The 12,987-nt window shown below is 47.7% G+C and overlaps 1 protein-coding gene across 2 annotated transcripts in view; it reads right to left on the bottom strand.

Moving 5' to 3' along the window:
- Nucleotides 1–3,015: 3,015 nt before the first annotated feature.
- Nucleotides 3,016–12,987, bottom strand: part of NEURL1 (neuralized E3 ubiquitin protein ligase 1) — a 167,158-nt gene continuing 157,186 nt past the window's right edge. For both annotated transcript variants that reach the window (XM_042791767.1, XM_032988726.2), the window contains exons 5-6: nucleotides 7,377–7,523; nucleotides 3,016–6,046 (exon numbers count right to left, since the gene is read on the bottom strand). In XM_042791767.1, coding sequence (XP_042647701.1) covers nucleotides 5,805–6,046; nucleotides 7,377–7,523 — 389 coding nt within the window. In that variant the 3' untranslated portion in view covers nucleotides 3,016–5,804. The remainder of the gene's footprint in view (nucleotides 6,047–7,376; nucleotides 7,524–12,987) is intronic.

Consider the following 12,987-nt stretch of genomic DNA (forward strand, 5'->3'; position numbering starts at 1 on the left):
TTGTGATCCAGTTGGTTTATTTTGTTGGGTTTTTTTGTTTTTTTTTTTCAGTACTGTTTTAATTCCACTTGTGTTTGTCAAACCACTGAATTTAGCTTTCCCAGAATAACTTACAACTGATGTGTACATGTAATTGAAAATTTCAGTTTAAGCTTAAATGGATAAAGGAGCTTCTCTTGTCCCCTGGCCCTGAGCTGTTATTATATGCTGTATTTTTGTCTCTTTTTCAAATCCACAAAGTCTTATGGACTGTTTACCTCTGCCCTCAAATATAAAGACTTTTTGTCCTTGTTAAGCAAGGTCTTAAGGTTTAAAATACTCTATCAGGATGTTTTTTGGAGAAGGATGTAGCACCAGATCCAAAATAAGAAAAGCATCCTTTTACATGAGTGGCCCTTTGGTTCTGTGATAAAAGGGTTGCTCTGTAAGTTGGGGTGAGCCCTTAACCCCCTGCATGCATGCTGCAGAGTAGGCTGTGCTTGTACACGGGATATTAAGATCTGATCCTGCAAGGTTGCTGGGTCCTGCTGACTCCTCTTACCTGACTTTGAAGGCTGGAGGCCCCAGATAGGTCAAGTAGAAGTTCTTTGCTGTGTGAAGCAACAGATGGGTAAAACTGAAGTTTCTCCTAATGAATCCCTGCTTCTTGTATGGGGCATCTCTTGGGGATGCAGAAGGCAGTGGATTAGGGGATATAATGGGGGAGTGGATTGTAATAGAGGATGTAGTAGTAGAGAGGAAACAAGGCTGTTTTCTAGCACTTCAGTTCCCAATTCGGCTATAGGAGCCCTCTATGAAGTGTTGTCCACTTCCTCATTGTCTGGTAGCAGTTTGTAAATCTGTAGGTAAAAGGGATCGTGCCTGGTGCCTGGCTGCCACCTTGGAAAGCCGGAGTGCAGAGGGGGGTTGGCCCTCCCCCACTTTTTGTTCCTGCAGCAGAGAATGACCTTGCATGAATGCATCCCTCATTTTAGCATGGGGCTATGCCTCTACCATGTGCTGCAGCACTTCACAAACAGCCTGCGGAGAAATGAGTCTCACTCAGGCCCTGAGATGAGCCAGGTCTCATTGGAGGCACAGCATTTGCTGACAGTGCCCATGAGATATTCCTCCATGCTGGCACATAGGTGGATGGTGCATGAGGAGTCCTGTCTGGGTACCCCCAGCTCTCTGAAGGATGCCAGGAGTTAAATCTGAGGCAGCACAATGTCCTGGTCATTTTAAGGCACAGACTTAGTGACAAGTGTGCCTGAGAACTGTGCCCCCTCCTTCCCTGTCTGTAGAGTGAGCCAGCCAGCTTAGGGTTGAAAGGGTTTTTCTGGACTAGTGCAACCACCATATACTAATGTATCCCCTTGTATATTGTAACGCACTGTTAATTGCTCCCTTCATTCCCCATTTTTCTCTGTGAGCCACTACCAGAAATGTGCTGCACTGAGATTATTTTTTTTTTTTTTGTGATCCTACTTATGTGTATTTGTAGTATTTGTGAAAAGGAGTAAAATCAGCCTTTGGAGAAGGAGGAAAACTAAAAAAACAAATGAAAGGTGGGGGGGTGTGTGTGAGAAGAGGCTGTGTGCCGTGCCGGTTACGGAGCACCAGGTGGCGATGCTGGACCAGCTCTGCCGCTCCTGGACCGTTTTCGGAGCATCCTCCCTCTCTCCTTCCTCAAACTTCTCGTCGCGCCCCCAGCGCGGTCCGTGGGCTCGGGCCCCGCGGGCTGTGCCGCAGCTGGCCCCCCGCCGGGCAAACCCTGGGGATGGCCCTGCCTGGGGGGGGGGGGGAGGGAGGGAGGGAGGGAGGGAGGGAGGGAGGGAGGGAGGGAGGGAGGGAGGGAGGGAGGGAGGGAGGGCTGCGGCGGTGGGATGCCTTGTCGCAGGGGAAAGTCTGTGCTGCACCGTGGCTGCTGGGTGCAGCTCTTGGAGTGCAGACTTGCCTCATCCCGACGGCTGAAAGCTCCCCAGGGTGGTGTTGGAGAAAGCTGGGTTGTAGAAGTGGTTTCACATTACCTGTCCTGGAAAGTTTTAGGCCACTGGGGAGCTGTTAAGTGTGGAATAGCTTCAGCTGGAGAGGCCGAGGGCACCTCTTCTGGGATGTCCCTGTCCCTTGGCAGATGGAGGACCCACACTGAGGGAGAAGATGTCAACTCAAATATGTCCTGTGACAAGGGAGTGGTCCAGCCCGTCTCTCATCTGCTGAATAGTTAAACAAAAGGATGAGGATGAAACCTCGTGGAGTGGTGTTGTAGGTGTGCTCCTGAGCAGATCCCTGCAGCAGAGGAGCTATTGGATTTTGAGGGAACTGGCACCACTCTGGAGAATCCAAATCCCCTTTGGGTCCCTGTGTCCCTTGTTACATGCTGAGGAAGCATCTGCATATTGCCTCCAAATCTCCCTTGGCCAGACAAGGGCTTGTCAGTGGGCCTTCTCAACACGTTGCTCAGTTCAGGGCTGGGATTCCCCCATCAGGTGTTAGACTGTTATATCACTGCAGAGCTGGAGTGGGGACAGTGGCCTATTTTGCTACTGCTCTGCCTCATCTTCAGGCACCCTACCTGGTCCCTACCAGGCTGAGCAGCAGGGTCCTGCGTTTCCTTACAGCATGCTTTCTCTTTCTTGTGCTTACTGGAGAGCTTTTTTTTTTTGCAGTTCCAGGCATTTGGGAGAGACTGTGCAAACAAGGCAAAGCCAAAGCTGTGGCTTCTCTCTTGGGAGGGTGTGAAGAGGCTCGGGACCGTGGGGGTCAAGTTTGCAGGAATGTGGTTAGCTCTCACTTTTGTGTCTTCCTTTATTCCTTATGCGTGTATGGTGTCCATCAGGGGCCTATTTATTACCCAGATCTCAACACGCCCTCATCCTCAAGTACAAATGGAAAGCCTAAGCTCTGTCCACCCAGCTCCCCCTAAGGAAGAGGCTCTCATGCCACCATTGCTCTTACCTCAGCTTCTTGCCACTGCACTGCCCATCGTGTTTTGCCATGCTTGTGGAAGTGGTAAATACTCAGTCACCCATGCTGTTGCAGGATACCTAAATCAACTTTATTCACAATCACAGTTATCCAATTTTTCACAATTAGTTATTCTTTTCTTTAAACAGAACACAAAACATCTTAAAGTAAAGCAATGAAATGCAAATGACACAAGAACACGGAGGTACGTGGGAACCTACACCAGTCGAACAAAACAAAAGGTTAGGATTGTTGTTACTGTTACTGCTTTTGCTGGGTTTTTTTCTCCCTGAAGAGAGCTTTGCTCTCCTCTTCCCTGCTCACAACCAGGGGTCAGCTGATGCTGGGAGCAGGACTTAACCCCGATTTTTGAGCTCTGATGCTGGGGGAGCTTTCAGCTTCTGCTAACTCCTAGAGTTTGGTCCACAATAAAACACAGTTATATATTAAAACACTCTGAATTCAAAAGGTGAAGAGGGATTTCACACCACTGCACTGGTACCCATGGATGGCGTTTCTTGAAAAATAAAATGTACCCCTTGGCTTACCCTGCACAGAGGGGAACTGGTTCCACTGGTGTGGTGAAGGCTCGGGAGGCTGCTTATTGCACATTTCCGCATATCCACTATTTCATCAACACCTTCCTACCCCTTGGGTCCTTTCCAAAATCTTTGCACTGGAATTTGTGTAACTACTGAAACAGGCTCCCCCTGTCTACTGGTCATGGCTCTGTCTTCGGGCAAGCTGGAGGCTGGATACATGCCTGTGGACCAGCTGTGCTCCTGGCATGGCTGCTGTGACTTTCCCCAGACTTATGTCAACCTGGACTCCTTCCACCCCTCAGTGAGGGTGTCTGGGAACAGGAGCCTTCGTACTCTGGGGCTTTCAACAGCCAGCCTGGGGTGCAGGGCAGGGTTGGGTTAGGGGTGTACATGAGAGGTATGCAAAGAAATAATGTAAATCCCTGTAACCAGAATATCGGTGTTCAAGTTAGTATTGCCCACAGGGGCAGGCTAGGGGTAGCTGCAGACCCCCGTGGTAGGCTGCAGTGATGGTGGTGCCTTTAGAGAAAGGCTCTACAATGTACACTCCAGCTAGTAGCAGCTTCTTTTTTTCATTTCCTCAAGAAGACAGGGTGAGGACATGTTTTCCAGGCACTCTTGGGAGCAGCTTCTGTGAGTGCTCCTTCCCCTACCTGTTGCCTGGCGGGGCATGATGCCCCCTGCAGTGAGTGACTGTGTATAGTAAATACCTTTATCCCTATGTCACGCTGTTCCCTCCTGTCCTGTCAGCAGCCATGTGCTGGGGTGCAGGAAAAGGCTTGGCAGGAGACGTGCAATACCACGGCCTTCCCCGACCTGGGCTGGTGGGCAACATGGCGGGGTGAACACCATTGCTTCTGCGCCCCTGCCCTGATCACGCTTCAGCGCCCAGCCACCATCTCTACCTCCTGCGCGGCCCTGGAAGGCAGCAGGATGGGGCTGGGGGGGAGATAGGCAGCTCCTGCTGCTGCAGAGCCACCCTGCCCAGGCCCAAGGGCCAGCAGCAATGGGCTAGGCCAGCAGCCATGGCAGAGCAGCAGCTGGCAGGGCAACCGTGGGGCTGCCATTGCAGGCACCCGCCACAGGAACAGCAGGGTTCCCAACTGGGGCAGGAGGGAAGGGGATTTATAGAAATAAACCAAAGCAAACCAAACCCCTGAAGCTATGTTAGTTTTTTTTTTTTCTTTCCTTTCTTCCTAACACTACGGACAGCCATGTCCCGCTGTTGGACTGGCTGTGAAGGGCTGAGTACCACCTGGCTGGTTTTGTCTCAAAGCACAGTGATAAAGTTACCAGTAAATGAAACCTGCAGACATGTGGGTTTATACATTCTTCCCCAGTGGGGTTGGGGTTTTAATTTCTTTTTATTATTTTTATTATTTATTTTATTTTCTCCCTCACAAGTGCTGTCTGGATGGTAGGAGGAGGAAAGGTGAGGGAGACACATCACCCTCTCCTGCAGGCCCCTGGGGGCAGCGATGCTGCTGAATCCTCCGTGCTGCATGGAGACCACACGCAAATCAGTGGTGGTGGGGGTTGAGCACTGCTCATCATGCAGTGAGATGGCAACAGGAGATGGCTGAACACCGCTGGGAGGGAGCAGGGCCAGTGCCAGTGTTTGGCTGCCAAATCCGCCATGAATGCCTCTGCCAGGGAACCGCGAGGGAGGAGCAGGGGACAGCCCTCAAGGGGCTATCATGGGGCTGCTCTTCTGCCTGCAGACATGGGGTGGGTTTTGCTTCACAAATCCTGGGTCGTTTTCTGCACTGGCCCCAGCCTTCCCACTTTGAACGCACTCACTGCACCTCCCTCACTGGGTCAAAGCTTGCCTCACTCTGTCCTTTCTAGAGGGCTTCCTACAGTAGGCTGACTGTGCATGGAAACATGTTGCTTGTTTCTCCTCTTCTGCTAAGCTGTCCTCTGCATGTGGGGTGTCTCCGAAAGGAGATGTGTAGCACTGAACCTTTTACTGCTTGCTGTCCCTGCAAAACATTGGAGACTCTCCTCCCCTATGCATGGTGTAGAAAAGGAATGATTGCACCAGCTGGGTTTGTTTGAGATAAAGTTTAAAATCCACAAGGGAGATTAGTCCATCACAACTTCCCTGACACACTGGAGTTCAGCCCCAGGGCTTGCTTGGCGGGTAGAAGAGCAGCATCTAAGCTCATCTCATCTGTTGTCCATAGAAGAGGGGATCAGGGTGGTGGTGGGTGATGGTTTTTGACTCTCCTGGATGATTAATAGAGACCAAGACCTGTGTTGTTTCACAGCTTCCTCCCCACTTGCCCAGTCCCCACCACAGCATCTGCTGCTGCTCTAAGTGCTGCGGTATGTTTTGATGATATCTTTGATGGCCCGTCTGCAAATGGGGCAGCAAGCATTGGCCATCTTCTTGAGCTTCAGCCCACACGAATAGCAGAGACACATGTGTCCGCAGGAGTAAATGACTGTGTCTACCATATTCTCGTAGCAGATGGTGCATTCATCTCCCCAGGGCCCTGAGACGGACGGGGAGATGGGTGACTCAGGCAAACTGATTGGAGAGTTGGGAGCTGTGCCTGAAACACAAAGAACAGGGTCACTCATGCTGCTTAAAAGGCTTCCTGACATCCCAGGGTAATTTCTGCCCTGAAGCTAGCTACAGAGGGAGGAACCATGCCCTAGCAGAAATGGATGCTCCAGGATCAGGGGTCCTTCTTGTGACCTACTGTCCCACTCGCCAAGTCCTGGTTCACATGCCAAGGCTCGAGGTAGCAGAAAGGCAGCATCTGCTGGGATCTGCTGCCTACGTAGAGCAAACCAAGAGACAGCTGTTCCCACATAGCAGGGACAAAGAGCAATTTCACGTTTTCAAACCACTGTCTAAATATTAACAAAAGAGAAAAAATCAGGAGGGATGGATCAAGCCATCTGCTTTAAAAAGGGAGAAGCCGGGTGGCACATGGTGGCAGCACCACCCAAGACAAGCAGTGCTTCATCTCTAGGGCAAATCCAGGGATGTGGGACCACTGCCTGGCTACAAGTACTTTAGGACAGGGGTGGCATGGTACCTGCATGGACAGCATCTAGCTCACAGTGTGTCATTACTTTGAGAGCTATGAGAAGCTGCAGTAATTATGCTTGTGGAACACCCATAATGAGGTCTCATCAATGAAGCCAGATAAGGTAATAAGATAATGAGAAAATTTCTACTTTTTTCCCCCCAAAACCCATTAAAAATCTGAATGTTTGCTGTCACCAGGTATTAGACTTGAGACTGGTAGGTGCCTTCAGCGAAAAACACTCTTGGTTTGGACAACAGTTACAAGAATTTGGCAAGTTACATATCCCACCATTAATATCTTGGGATCATGCAGGTGCCTGGAGTTTTTAAAATGCTGCAGAACAGCCTATAATTTTCTACTGCATGTACATTTATCTAAAGCTTACTGGAATTCACTGGCATACTAGAAATATCAATGCTGCCTTTTTCTGATGAGGGTACTGAAGGTGTGTGGAGAGGGAAAGGGGGGTTGTAGGCATACCCGTAGCTTCAGTCTAAACTAGCATGCAACATGTCACTGCCACACAGCTCTCCAGAAGGAGCTGTGTGTCAGAGGGCCATGTGCATAACAGAAACTCTGATGCTTCCCTTGGGACCTTTCATCATGAAAAGGGCTGGAGAAATATTGCTGTCTAGGCATCTAAGCAGCTTCCACATAAAACAGACTGAAAATAGCCTTTGCAGAGGCTCTCCCTTTCTCCCCAAGGGAGCTGACAGGAGATTCTGTTGATCATTGTGGTTTTAGAGTCCTTCTGGGAGACAAGTGTGAGACTGTGAAAGGCGGCAGTGCAGGAGCGGGCAGGGGGAATCAAGGGAAAGACAGTGGGGGAACCCACCACACTTACCACTGATAGAGCTGCAGAGGGGGCCAGAGCCACATGTAGACAATATGGGGTCAGAGACGCCACTGCAGAGGACGGTGGGGGAATTGGGTGTTGATGTGGGTGAGCTTGGTGTGGACAGTCCCAGCCGCTCGGCTAATATGGTGGAACCTGCACCATGAGAAAAAAGACCTGCAGTTACTTAAACTGGTGCTGAGGAGGCACTGGGGATAGGTAGCAGGGGGTGCAGCTCTCAGTGCTTGTCAGGATTTGTGTCTCATCAGCATGAAACCTAGTGGAAGAGAGAAAGGAACAAAAAACCTCATATGCATTTTTAAATGATAGCAGCTGACCCTGAAGAAACATTGAGCTCCCACAGCCCCTGAAATTTTCTGGAGCTCCTTTATCCATCAAAACCCTCTGTTTCTGTCCTTAAATGTGTCTCTAGTCATTAAGTGCAGTTACTTTCCTTATGGTTTCATGCTCATACGCACCCTCAGCACTAGATCCAGCAATGGGCTTGTAGCCAGTAAAGGACACAGCCTGCAGTAGGGTGGGCTGGACTCCAGCACAAGAACGTGTCACCTTGTCAGAGCACTCTTCACAAATCCAGTGCAAAACTGCATCATTCCAGGCTCCAACAAATTCATGCAAAGTCACTCAAGGACTTCCCAGAGACAAATATGAGGGTTTGGCAATCAGAAAAACTTTGCTCACTGCTCTGCCTCTTTTGTAGGGTGGCTTCTGTCAGAGGTGGGGATAAGACACTAAAATGCTCCGAGATGAACAAGGACATATCTCCCCCTGTTCAGGAACATTTTCTCCACTCCCTGCATGTCTGGAAGTGATAGCTCAAGAGTGAAGAACCCCTTCAAGTGCCTTCTAGGTGTCTCCAGCTCCATTACCTCCTGCCCTCATTGCCCACCACCTCCTCTGTGTTCATGTGCTGCCAGAAGAGTAAGCTCTGACCTGCCTCTGTCTCAACCTCTTTCTTCTGCTGTTACAAGTAGCTTGAACCCCCTTCCAGAAGGGAAAAAAAATGGGAATGCTTAAAACTCTAGTTGCTGCAGAGGTTTTCTAGGGGAATTTCATTGTTATGATGTAGCCCTGTCTTCAGTAAGACAGTGGTGAGACAGCAGCATACACATGCATGAACCAAGGTATAGTTTCTGGGTGGTAAGAACTAGTTTGCCTATGGTTTTAAAGCTTCTGGTTCCCCAGCTGAGAAGACAACCAGGGTAACTCCAAATCAGAACTAAAATGCCAAGACTTCTTCATGTTACCATATAAGGAGCTGAGAGACACAGAGGGTTTGGATCTCCAGTGTCCTTGATGAGTCGGAGGCTACTCTCCAGAGAAAAAGCAGCAGTAGGAGGCCAGGAAAACCCCATGCACCAGAAAGATCCTTCAGTTCCTATTTGCAGGGAAGCTACTGAGCCAAGGAGGACCCAACCTGGGAAGCTGGTACTCCAAGTGCCCACTGTGGATTGTGCAAAAAAAAAAAGCAAAAGCACAGCATCAGCCAATGCCAGATTCTCCTGCCCTTTTTAGCAGAACAAGACTGAGAAATTTAAGTGTAGGACAGGGATGGGGGGAGGGAAGGCATGTTTGGGTCAAAAATCTGTTCTGAGGACTGCATATGGGAAAAGAGGCAAATAGCTTCAGCTTTCAGTCACCCAGCTTTACGCCTTTTCAAATGAGGAGCGCTTTGCTGCCAGGCACAGTCTGAAGTTGAATTAGCCTCTATAAAGGGCTTTGGGGCTCTCACACTTGAGATGCTGTAGAGAGGCACCTCCTTTATCACACAGATGGGGGCTGAGGCTGGAGTTTAGCTCAGTAAATACGCAAAGAAAATGATGCAGCTTCTAATGACAGCCACTAGCAATGGCCCTTCCCCTCCAATCTGACAGATGACTGTAGCAGAAAACTTGCCCTGTGGGTAACGCACACTGTAAACAGGCCCAGCAGGGGCACAGATTTCAGCTTGTTCACTGCACACAGAACAAATATGAACACTGAGCAGCTGAACAAGTTTTCCATGCCTTCGCTCTCCTCCCTGCAGCCTGGAGACATTTCTTCCATTCGGCTGACACACAGCACATTGCATTTCTAACACCAACCTGGCCATTTCATTAAATGTAAAATAAAGACTATTAGGAGCATTTTTCTTCCTAGACTAATAGGAGAATTTGGAGGTGCCCCAAGTGTCACAGAGTATGAACTGATGAAGCATGCTGGCAGCAGTGCAAATGGCCTTTCCACAGTGCAAGGAGAGCTTGTCAGTGCAGGAACCGCAATCTTCTCTGGTTGTAGCTGGTCTGACTCAAAAAATGGCCTTATCCAAGGGCCAGCATACACCTTCCCAATTCTTTCTCCTAACACAAGGCGCAGCTCTTGACTTTTCTCCAGCATAAGTATAGAGCTTTGTTTAAAACAATCTGAGTTCCCTACCAGACAAGACACACTTCTCCCTTGGTGACAGAATAATCAACATAAGACACGTTACTCACGCTGTTAATATATTGCTGGATGGTGTGCAGATACCATGACAAGGAGCATGGAATGAGATCATGTGCAGGGTGGAATGAGTGTGGCCAGCTTGGCTTAACTAAAACCATATACATGTGCTCAAGGCCAAACACGCTCATTGTGTGCACAGAGCTCCCACCAAGAGCTAGCTTTCAAACCATGATTTAAAAAAAAATAATAAAATTCTAAATAAATCAATTTAAACATTCTTCCTCTCTCTAAAGTCCCCAGATAAATTTCCTCTGCTGCAAACCTGTCTCAAGCTTGATCTCAAACATGCTGAACACACTGGAATCACCTTTAAATGGATTTTGAATCAATTCCATTTGCTGTTTTATCTTTGCAGTCCAATTATTAGCAAAATCCCTTGCAGATTGACTCTTCCTTTGCACTTCTGTCATTATTCTGAGAGGTGCAAATGAATGAATCTGTATGACCACACGCAAAGGGAAAGAGAGTATTATATTTTCAGCAGAAAAGAGCATTACCACAGAATGTACAGACAACATAATTCCAGCAAAGAGTGCTAGTATGCTAAAAGTTTGCAATTCAAAATGATGTTTCCAAACTGGAAATAGGATCAGAAATAAATGGGATGGTATTCAATATGATCAAATGCAAAATGCAGCACTTAAGCAGAGATAATCAGCTACCCAAATACAGGATGGGGAATTAGTCCATTCAATTAGAAATACAGCTGTCCTACAGAAAAAGGCCTGCAGATTGCTGGAGGTCACCAGATGATCGTAAATCAACAATGCCATCCTGTTATTAAAAGGTTGTGCCAATCCAGGGTCATATGAGGCTGGTTAAGGACCAGAGCAGGAGCCTGGAGGCACTGTGGTATCTCTGTCCCTGGAAATACCCAAAACTTGATTGGACATGGTCTTGTGCTAACTTGGAAGTTAGCCCTGCTTTGAGCCGGAGGTTGGATTAGACAATTCCCAGGGGTCCATTCTGACCTAAAATATTGTATGATTCTATGATATTTAGATAGCAACATTTTTCACAGGCTGCTAAAAGGAGAGAAAAAACAATTTGCTCTTCATGAAAGTTCTGGATAAGACAAGAAATCATGGCTTCAGACTTCTAAGGTATTCAGGTTAGACATTATGTAGACAGTGAAGCACTGTAAAGCAATCAGACTTCCTAGAGAGACTATGGCATCTCCATCATTAGTGCTCTTTATCACTTTATCAGGAAGGTGAAGTAGGTAGACTCTTGGGATCCCATCCAGGATTTATGATTTTTATGAGAGTAGTTATCTGTATACATAATTGGCCTTTTATAGAACATCCTAACTGTGACCAAAATACAGCAGCTGTGGCCATCAGAGATGCTTTTGTCTTTCTGTGTCTATTGTGGTGAACAGGGTGGTTTCCCAGAACATTGCAATCCACTCTCAGGGGATATCTCCTGAGGCTGTCCCAACTTTTAAGCATCATTCTCAATGGCAGCTGCCTGGGGAGAGCTGTACCACTGAAGGATTTATGTCGGTAAAAAGGCCAAATAGAAAGTCAATACTCCCTAAAAATACAGAAAATTTTCAATTAACTCTCCCCCTTAATTAATATATAAAAATATTATTTCTACATTTCTTTCTCATTACAAAGTGATTATGTTGACCTGCTTATTACTGCATAGGCCCCAGAGAGAGAGTCAGAAAACAACCACAACAACAAAAACAGGTGGGAAGAGCAATGTGCCGTCTGCATTTTCCTTCTGAATATGCTTAGGAGCATTTGCTATGATGTAATTAAATCCCCAGGGCATCTCTGTGGCCTAGATCAGGTACTAGCTGCCATGAATCTGTTCTGCAGATATCCCCAACCCATTGCTAGCAAACCCTGTATTAATACTCCCAGATTCAAACTACAGCTGAGATGGAGAGAAAAGCAGAGTAATGTCAAAGACCATGTTACTTCCTTATTACTGTTGACTTTAGATCACTAAAACTTGTGAAACTGCCAGTTTAAGGTGTTCATAATGCATTTCTTAATCTGGTATCTATTTCTGAGAGTGGTGATAGAGGGGCAGGGCCATTCCTGGGACTCAAATAATGACAACAGGCTGAACGCCATGAGATTATGAAAAACATCCATCACCCAGCAAAAGGTGCCCAGTAATTTCTTGGGATTTGACCAGGGCATTCCTCATACTGTCCCAGTGTGAGGAGTGTTCATGTTCATAAGGAGAAAAAAGCAAGACTCAACCCATTTTACTAAACCTCTGCATCCTCTCTTGTCCCTTTCCTCCTCATAATGAAATTCAACATAATATAGTCCCATTGCACTTTTTCCAATCTTAACCCAAAAGGCCTGCAAGCACAATGTTCCTGTCAGAGCACTGGAACTGTGCTTCCAGAAACCAGGCTCCACAGGCTGGAAATGTCTGCTGCTTTGAAATGGAAATGCAGTATTGCATAGTTTAGAAGCTTTACTTTCAAGGCAGAAAAGAAACAAATGAGCAATAACCAGTGTTTGCTGGCTGCAAACAGGAATGAATATCATGACTTCCCCCAGAATGTTTTCTGGCAATGCCAAACACCATCTCAGTTGTTTCACTCACCTTCTGCTATTTGCATTACCTGTCTAGGCTCTTAATGATTATTTCTCAAGCATTATGGGGATGGATGAGGAGCCAACTGAGACCTTATGGGTCAGGATTAAAGGGAGGGCAGGGACAGGTAACATTATAGTGGAGGTCTGCTAGAGGCCACCCAACCAGGAAGACCGAGCAGATGAGGCCCTCTACAGACAAATAGGAGCAGCCTCATGTTCACAAGTCTTTGTCCTCATGGGGGACTTCAACCACCCCGATATCTGTTGGAGGGACAACACAGCACACAGCAGGTCATAAGCGATCTAGGAGGTTCCTGGAATGTGTTGAAGATAATTCTCCAAGTGACAGAGTGGCCAAGGAGGAAAGGTGCTATGCTGGACCTTGTTCTCACCAATAAGGAGGGACTGGGGGGAATATGAAGCTAAAGGATAGCCTTGCTACAGTGACCAAGAAATAGTGAAGTTCAAGATCCTTAGGGCAGCAAGGAGGGCGCACAGCAAGCTTGCTGCCCTGGACTTCAGGAGAGCATAATGCTGCCTCTTTA

This window comes from Tyto alba, unplaced genomic scaffold, assembly GCF_018691265.1.
Source record: "Tyto alba isolate M040663 unplaced genomic scaffold, T.alba_DEE_v4.0 Super-Scaffold_1, whole genome shotgun sequence".
NCBI classification, from domain to species: domain Eukaryota; kingdom Metazoa; phylum Chordata; class Aves; order Strigiformes; family Tytonidae; genus Tyto; species Tyto alba.